This window comes from Hydra vulgaris, chromosome 01 (genome assembly GCF_038396675.1).
Source record: "Hydra vulgaris chromosome 01, alternate assembly HydraT2T_AEP".
In the NCBI taxonomy this organism is placed as follows: domain Eukaryota; kingdom Metazoa; phylum Cnidaria; class Hydrozoa; order Anthoathecata; family Hydridae; genus Hydra; species Hydra vulgaris.
The window spans coordinates 54785894-54795378 of NC_088920.1; the positions used below are offsets into that span (position 1 = coordinate 54785894).

The following is a 9485-nucleotide window of genomic DNA, read 5'->3' on the forward strand; positions in this document are numbered from 1 at the left end:
TAATTTAACTTCCAGGGTTTATTTCGAAATAGATTAACCGGGGAGTTAGAATGTTTTAACCGGAAGTTAACTTTTTGGGGAGTTTCTATCTATTTCGACACTACGAAATTTGTCAAAACAAAAACGCGATTAAATCCTCGGATAACAAAGGTAACAAAATTCTAAAGTCGTCCAAAATAAAAAACAGCGCTTATATAACAAATTTATCAAACAAAGGAACACTTGAAAATGAAACCAATTATAAAACTATAAGCGTTTTAATATTTTTAAGAACGTCTTAAAATTATAAATTAATTTTAAGACGTTCTTAAAAATATTATCATTCTGAACAGTTAAGTAAACGCAAAAATGACACGCAAAGGATCTGAACATAATTAAAGAAGTTACTGGATAAAAAAAAATCCTAATCGGAATTGGAATCAATCTTAAATAATTAATTTATTACAGATAAATCTTTAATTGCAGAACAATTTAATCAGTATTTTGTTAATGTAGGTTCTAACTTAGCATTAAAAATAGAAGCCACAGAAGTAAAATTCGAACCTTTTTTAAATTCTAATAATACCAACCCAGCCGGCATTTGGTTCTGAACATCCAAGGATTTAATAGCGTTTTTGTTTTGACAAATTTTGTAGTCTCCGGAAAAACTTTGAAACTTGTTAAGAAACATATTATATGTTTTATTAGCGTTTGTAATTTAAAAAAAAAAGATTCCAGTTTTTAAAAGATAATGGGTATGGAAAAAAAAATTCAAATAACTTGAAAAAACTCGAATAAAAAATTCGAATAACTTGTTTAACTGGTTTTATTACCAGTTAGTTTGCTTTTTCTGGTTTTGCTCAAGTTGTTTATTCTTGGAAGTAATGAGAGTTTCAAAAAGAAAAATGTATTTTCTAAAAATACCTTTTAAAAATTGGTAAAAATTTTTTTTAATTGTTTTGACTTCAAAACTATTACAATTGAAAAAAAAAGAAAAAAAAAAAGAAAGAAAAAGAAAAAGTTTTTCCATTGAACAATAAACTTCTTAAACTTAAACAATTTTCAAACTCAAACAATTTTCAAACAAAAAATTTCAGAAATTCTCAACCTCAGAAATTCTCAAACAAACAATCTTATTTATTCTCAAACAATATCAACCAGAAATTTAAACTGTCAGCCTTAAAAAAACAACAAAAAACAAACATCATCACTTTCAAAAAGGCTGCAAGCAACCGCTATTAGATTTGAAAGTTACTGGAAAAGAAAAGATGAATTTTATAAAGCAAGATAACTGTTAACAGATGACTTGAAAGGTTGCAAATGATATGAATTACGAAAACAAGAAGATTGGGTAAATTCTAAAGAGCTGATATTCCAGGAAAAAAAACTAGACATATAAGAATTTTTGGAATACTTAGAAACAGTCACAGTAAAAGGATGAGACTTAATTGAATGACAAGTAACACAATAATGAGTTTTAAAGGTGGCGCATGATACACTAGCTCTTAAGAACACAGTGGCGGAACTACTGGACGCAGGACCCTGCGTTGCGGGGGGGCCTACCAGCGATAGGGGGCCCTCATATAAAAAAATTATACTCTCAATAATATTTATACTATAAAACTCTTTTTCGCAGGTATAGTGGGCCCTAAAATATAAAACTTGGATAAAAAAAATGTCATCCATCGTATTAAAATATATTGTTCAAAAATTTATTTTTGTATTGGAATGCGTAGTTTACATTTAAACGAAAAGTTTTAACCTTTTTAAAATTGCATACGCAATTGAGAAATAAAGTACGATTATCAGCTGCGAACTTCCAGATGTTATTGTATAGTTAATTTTTATACCGTTATGTTGTGTTTGTGTATGAATTAGACAATTAGACTGAATTTGGTAAAAGTAATAATTTGTTGCGTATAAATTTTTTTTAAACTGTAAGAAGTTCTTCAATTTATAAGTTCTTAGTTGCATATTCAATATTTTTAAAATATAAACAATATTATTTGTTATGTCGTTGCATATCAAGGATAATGATTCTATAATCCTTGTTGCATATACAAATTAACTTTTAAATTTATGTTCTCATTTTCAATTTTATATTAAATCTTCCGTTGTATTAAGTTAACTTTTCATATCTTATTTTATCTGAATTACTAGTCTCCAATTTATTTAATCGTGTTACGAATAATAAAGTATTGTTGCACGAGAGTTTATTACTTCACTGATATATTTAATAAAAGGTAATTAATAAATTTGTAATAATTAAAATTTTTACAACAGGTACTGAATTTATAAATTTGTAATAATTTAGATTTTGACTCATAATAATGGAAAAGAAATTAAGTAGTACAAGCGGTGCAGCAAAAAGAAGAAAGTTAAAAGAAACAAAAGCTACTTTAGCTAAATTGCCGAAGCTAACAACGTTTTTGAAACCAATCGAAAAGCGAGCGGAAACGGAAGTGGAAAGTCAAAACTCTGCAGAAGTGGTATGTATAAATCAGTCAGTAGAACATGATGATATCGAAGAAAACATTGCTACTGGTAATAAAAATGTGAACGAAGAAGATGTGAATAGGTCTCCGAGAAACCACCGAAATGAAGACCAGGAAGATTCAAACTCTGATACGAATGACGCCATTGAACAAATTAATTTAGAAAAATCAAGTGAATTATTTTCTACTGACATTGCAAATTTTCATGGTAAAATACTAACAAAAGATATTAAGAAAATAATTGTATTATCGGAATCGTGTCGGCCAAAAGGTCCTTTTATACGCGACCCCTTGCAAGAAAACCGTAGGTTTTCCAAGGAATATTTTAAAACTACCACTTTCCGCCTCTTTGGCTTTGCTATTCCCCAAAACTTGATGCCGTATATTGCGAGCCTTGTTGGCTTTTCTCAGAAGAACGAAAAGCAAAGGATAACTGGCGTGAGCATGGTGTCAGAGATTGGCGTGGTCTTTCTAAAAAAATTAAAGTTCACGAAAATAGTCAAAAACATATATTTGCTTGTTGCATTTATGAAAAATGGCGACATAATTAAACAATTGATAAAAATATAGAAGAACAAATACGATACCAATCAAATTTTTGGGTGCAAGTCTTAGAGCGGATAGTAAATATAACATTAGCACTTTGTAAAAATTCTTTGGCTTTTCGTGGTCATCGTGAATCATTTGACAATGAATATAATGGTAATTTTTTAACCCAAGTTCAACTTTTAGCTAAATATAATAATGTTATGAAGCAAGTTTTGAGTATGCCAAATGGATCTATAAAATATTTAAGCCATCAAATTCAAAATGAAGTCATATATTGCCTTGCAACACATTTAAAAGCCACTCTTACTGCTGATATTAATAGTTCACCTTTTTATTCAATCATAATGGATACAACACAAGATATTACTAAAAGAGATCAGCTCAGTCAAGTATTTAGATACGTAAAAATTATTAAAAATGAAAAAGATGAAGCCACATCAATTGAAATTAAAGAAGTTTTCTTGGGATTCACGGAAATATATAACCACACTGCTGCTGGACTACATGAAGAAATTTTAAATCTGTTAGAAAAACATCATATAAAATTAAGTAACTGCAGGGGTCAAGGTTATGATGGTGCGAACGTCATGAGTGGGATATACAATGGGGTTCAGGCCCTTTTTAAGAAAAATCAACCCAATGCTATGTACATGCATTGCGCAGCTCATAATTTAAATCTTGTTATTAACGATGCGGTTAAATGTTGTGTTGAAGTTGCTTCATTTTTTGTAATGCTAGAAGATGTGTATTCATTTTTCGGAAATAGCATAAACAGGTGGGATCTACTATCCAAGTATACAGGAGAATCACAAATAACATTAAAAAGGTTAAATCCAACGCGATGGGCAGGACGATATACTTCTCTTTTCGCCGTTAAAATTCGCTTTCTTGATATAATGAAAGCTCTTTCCGAGATATCAATAACAAGTACAAAACGTGAAGAACGCGAAGAAGCAGTACGAATACAAAAAAATATGAGCAGTTTCGAATTTGTTTTTTTATGCGTGCTTTTGTCTAAAATCCTTAATGAGGTACATATACCATCAAAATTGCTGCAAACTAAAAATTTAGATCTTACAACAGCTTCAGGTTCTCTAGAAAATGCCAGCAAAAATTTAAAACAATATAGAAAGATGTTTGATTCAGCAAAACTTGAAGCGGTAGAAATAGCGACTACGTGGCAGATTCCTGCAATATTTTTTCAAAAAAGAAGAAAAATTGTGAAAAGGCATTTTGACGAATTATCTACAGATCACCGTTTTGATAGTAGTGAGGAAATTTTTCGCATCAATATTTTTATAAAAATTTTGGACGTCGTTATCAACCAACTCGACAATAGATTTAAAGGAATCCAAGAAGTGGTACAATTATTTTCCTGCATCCATCCAAATAAATTAATGGTAATGAAAGAACGTGAGATCATAGGCTGTGCAGAAGCCATTCAGAGAAAATATAGTGAAGATATAACAACTGAATTTCCGCTGCAAATGGTTATGGTAAAGTCAATGCTACACGATGAAATATCAAAAATATCATCTATACGTGAATTGGCTGACCTTTTAATAGTAAAATTGTCAACATTCTTTTTCGAAACTTAAAATAATAAAAAATTATTTACGAAATACCATTGGTAAAGAACGTTTAAGCGACCTTGCAATAGTTTCTATTGAGGCAAAAGCGGCTGGAAAAATGGAAATGAAAAACATCATTACCGATTTTGCCAATATGAAATCAAGGAGGAAAGTTTTCACTATTTAAGTTCGGTTAAGTTTTAGTTTCGTTTTGAAGTTATCTTTATCTTTATTTAATTTTTTGTTTTTAAATATGATATATGAAATAAATATCTATTTAATATGTGAAGCTTTATTTTTTTTTTTAAAAAACATTCTTTTGCGGGGGGGCCAAATTTTGAAGTTCCGCCACTGTAAGAACAGCACCCATTATAATCAGCTCCTATTACACCCATTATAGTATTTATAGAAAAGAGAAAGAGAAGCAACATTACTACTAAGAACCAGTCATTTTTTTGCATTTAAAAACAGTTATTACTGAAAACGAAGTTAACAAACCAGTCCTAATTATAAGTGTTGATGAATACCAAATTATAAGTGTTGATGAATAACAAACCAGTCTTAATTATAAGTGTTGATGAATATGCAAAAGTGCATCAAAGTTAACGGTAATTGTTTATTTTTTAAATATAGTGGAGACATTATAAAACAATTCGCGATTCACTAACAAATATCAGTTGTTTCTGCAAAGCTGGTTGGAAACAAGAAATATGATTTAAAGCCTGTACATGAAATAAATGTGAAAGAATAAGCACGTCATTTTTTTTCAGTGGTTGTATTAAAATCTTTTTAATTGTTTTGTATTTTGTTTTCAACGTGTTGTGGTTTCAAAAAAATATGTTAGTTTTGGGATTTAACTTGAAATTAGTTTTAAAAATGACAAAAGAAGAAGACGAAAGAGAAAAAATTATGCACAAATATTTACAAAATCCTAAGAGTAGCTACAATTTGATAGCAAAATCGTTGCAAATACATCCATACACCGTTAGTCGTGTTATTCAACGTTTTTCTCAAACAAAATCGATCAAACGCAAATTTGGTGGTGGAAGAAAGGAAGGTTTTAAAGTTAGAAAATTAATTAACAATTTTAGGAATAACCCAACCTTTCACTAAAGAAACGCGCAAAAATATTTGGACTTTCTCATAGTTTTGTTGCAAAAGTCAGAAACAGACATGGTTTTCAGTCTTTCAAAGCACAAAAGATGCCCAACCGTTCTGAAACTCAAAAAAAAAAGAGCAAGAAAAAAAAAGAGCAAAGAAAAAAAGAGCGGCAGAAAGTTGTATGACAATTTTATTTCTAAAAATTTCTGTATTATTGAAGACGATGAAACTTTTATCAAGTACGATCATTAACAAATTCTTGGTGCTGTTTATTATATTGCCAAGTTAGAGGAAAAGCAGATAAGAAATTTAAATACACAAAACATGACAATTTTGCTAAAAAAGCTTTGATTTGGCAAGCTATTTGCAGTTGTGGCAAAAAATTAGCACCTTATATTTCTCAGTCCACACATTCTGGACAAGTATATGTTAAAGAATGTTTACAAAAACGCTCTTTTACCTCTCATTAAATCACACAATAACAGACCTGTGTTCTGGCCTGATTTAGCTTTAATTCATTATTGTTAACTAGCTATGGAATGGTATACAAAGAATTATGTGAAATTTGTGCCTAAAACAGAAAATCCTTTAAGCTGCCCAGAATTGAGAGTTATTGAAAAGTACTGGGCTATTATTAAGGTAGCAGATCCCCTTAAAATAAAGTTGCTTAAATTGTTGTAATGGAGCATCAATTGCAATTAAATTCTATTTTATATCAATTAAATATTTTTATTATTATTTTGAAATTTTGAAAAAAAAAGTAACCAGGGAGTAGTTAGACATTTAAGCAGCCATTTTGAAAAATTTTCAAAAAAGGTTATAAAAGTTTGGTAAATGCTACTGACTCCAAATTTTCAAGGTAAGTTAGGAGAACTATCAACTAGGGTTTCAACCACTTTTGTGTAAAACGGGTAAATATTTCAAAAGATTATAAAATAAAAGATTTTTTTTTTTTAATTAGTAAAATTAAGTACCTAAAAAAAAAAAAATTGTACTTAACATAAAAATTAGACCTTTGTTGAGGTACAAACCCCAGACAACACATCAAGGAACATTTCCTGAAAATTTCAAATCAAAATCTTCGTTAGAAATTGAGAAAACGTGTTTAATGTGTTGCAGAGTATAAAAAAAATGAAACACAAGAAAAATGCTTTTACAGATTTCGTAATAAAAAAATAAAAAAAGTTATCATTCTAAAAACCACCAACAGAGTATGATGTTCCTTCTTCATTTTCTTTATCTATGAATCCTTTTTTTATTGCTCTTAGCACCTTTCTTCTACTGATACCTGCTGTGGAAGTCTTTTTGGTCATATAACCTATTCGAGTTGAATTTTTTAAAATTGTCATAATGTGCATAAATCGACTGGTTTTTATCTGCAGTTTTTTAAAAACTTTATATAGCCCAGTTGCTTCATCATTAAACTCTAAAACAGCAGATGATACAGCTATTTCAAGAGTACTTCGGCTAACATAAACATCTTTAGAACATTTTTTCCAAATGAAGTTGTTGATCGCTTCGTTATTATTTTGCGTCTGTCCATGCAAACACTTATTGCTAATGGTTATTGCTAATGGAAGATTTAATTTAGCTTTGTAATTCGATTTACCTGTTAATTTATTTGGCTGCCACATGCACCAGCTGTTTATACATCGAGGACAAAATTTATGCCGTTCTGCTTCATCAATAATATTTTGAGTTATGGTTGCCCAAATACTCTTTTTCATTTCAAAAATGTTGTTGAGATTTTGTCTTATTGCAGTACCATAATAGTTCTGCAAAGAATTTATGGCTTTATCTGTTAATCGTCCTTTACCCATTATTTTCCCCCATCAGACAGTATATTTAGTTTCATTAATTGACACAAGTTTCGCAATCGTGTTCCCATACGCTTTTGAACATGCCCAATACACTCTTTTTTATTAATACTAACATTAGGTCTATATGGTTCAGACTTAATAACAAAAACAATATCATATGTCTCTTTTGCAGCATTCAACATGCAACTTTTAGCTGCTTCAACATAAGCACTGTGGAGTGGCTTTTTAATTTTACCATAGTTTTTTTTTGTCATTGGTCTTGGCATATTCATGCAACGATTAAATGATTCTATAGAAGTATAACTTTTTCCTATTTCTCGAAAAGCAACAACAATTTGTGCATTGACTTCTGCACTTCTTTTATTTACTACTGAAGTTTGGAATGTGTCTATAACTTTGTCACAGTTTTTACAAAAAATTTCAAATTGCAAGCAAAATCCCATTTTTTTCTTAAGGTTACCTTGCAAAATAATCTTAGTTCGACATTCAGGACAATAAATATACTTACTAAATAATCTTTTTAAGATGGAAAAGTTCATAATAAAGTTATAATTGTTTTCATAATCATCATTCTTATCCTCGACATTTTGAGTAGTATTCATTTTCGAAAATAACTTCTTTGCACTTAAACAACATGCAATTGATAAAGGTAAAGTATTTTTCTGTTTTTCGTTGCATGTGTACTGATTGCCTTTGAACTTATATTTACTTTTTCTAATCGTACTACAAGCCATTTTTTTAAATATAAAATACAAACTTTAAATAAGCTTTTAAAACGAGCATGCAAATAAAGTCAAAAGCACTGATCTCAAAATATAGCTGGATAGCGTATGAGGCAAATTTTTTGAAGCCAGATTTGGCCTCCCAAGATGGCGACGGTTTCGGTTGATTACCAATGAAGAAATTTTTGTTACGAACTTTTATGTCATTTATATATATAAATATTTTTAAATGTACATGCCTCAAATATAAATATAATTTTCGGTTTTACATAACAATAATTTAAAAAAAAGGCAATATTACATATTTATGTAAATTTCTAAATTATTTATTGTTTAATAAAATATACTCTAAACAATAAGTTTGTATAATATCTTGCTTTTTTAGAGATAAATGAATGTTGTCGGATGAGATAAAAATTTTCAGTTTTTTTAATTAAGAATTAGTTTATTTAACATTAGTAAAGAACAAATAAGAAACTAGTAGTTATCCAAGTTAACAATTTCAAAACAACTTTCGAATAATTATTTTAAGTTTGAAAAACAGAAATAATTTTATTCATATTTTGTTTATTTTTCATTTATTTACTTTCTTTTAATTTTGGTTTTACTATAAATTATTTGTTTAATATTGTTTATGGTACCCAATGCTGTGTGCTAGAAGGTTAATAACACAACTGCATGGTAGGCAGCTGAATATCTTTTTAAAATAAACTATTATGAGATTAGTTTTTCAAATAGATATCACAAATATACAAATGCTGCATGAGCTCTGTGATTACACACAACTCAGGGGTTCCTTCTAGAATTTTTTTATATAGTTATTTGTCATTTTATTTGGTTGTACTTTACTAAAATCACAAAACATATATATATTTATATATATATATATATATATATATATATATATATATATATATATATATATATATATATATACATATTTGTTTTTCTAGTTAATTTGGCTGCCAAATGAGCTGAAACAAGGAAAATATATTGTTATCACTTATAGTTGAGTCAAACATGAGGAGCTAAATAAATTATTATTTTCAAGAAATTGACTGATCTCAAAACAGCACTTGCAATTGCATTTTGAATTCCTATTTCATTTGGAAAGTGGCAATCTATTAAAACAACCAATTAATTTGGAAACACCTTTCAGTTTCTTTGTATACGATAATAACACTTATGGTTGGTTTAATCAAACCTCCTATGTCTTTGAATTTTAAAAAGCTATTTTGTTTTAAATGA

At 28.9% G+C, this 9485-nt stretch overlaps 1 protein-coding gene across 1 annotated transcript; it reads left to right on the plus strand.

The window, feature by feature from the left end:
- Window positions 1–2137: 2137 nt before the first annotated feature.
- Window positions 2138–5844, plus strand: LOC136075446 (zinc finger MYM-type protein 1-like). Its single transcript, XM_065788676.1, has 2 exons — window positions 2138–2222; window positions 2294–5844. Exon 2 carries the CDS (start codon window positions 3224–3226, stop codon window positions 4619–4621), a length of 1398 nt encoding a protein of 465 aa, XP_065644748.1. The 5' UTR covers window positions 2138–2222; window positions 2294–3223; the 3' UTR covers window positions 4622–5844.
- Window positions 5845–9485: the final 3641 nt, after the last annotated feature.

Excerpts from the sequence above, each read along its gene's own strand:
- LOC136075446 (XM_065788676.1), top strand. The coding sequence starts at position 3,224 with ATGAAGCAAGTTTTGAGTATGCCAAATGGATCTATAAAATATTTAAGC.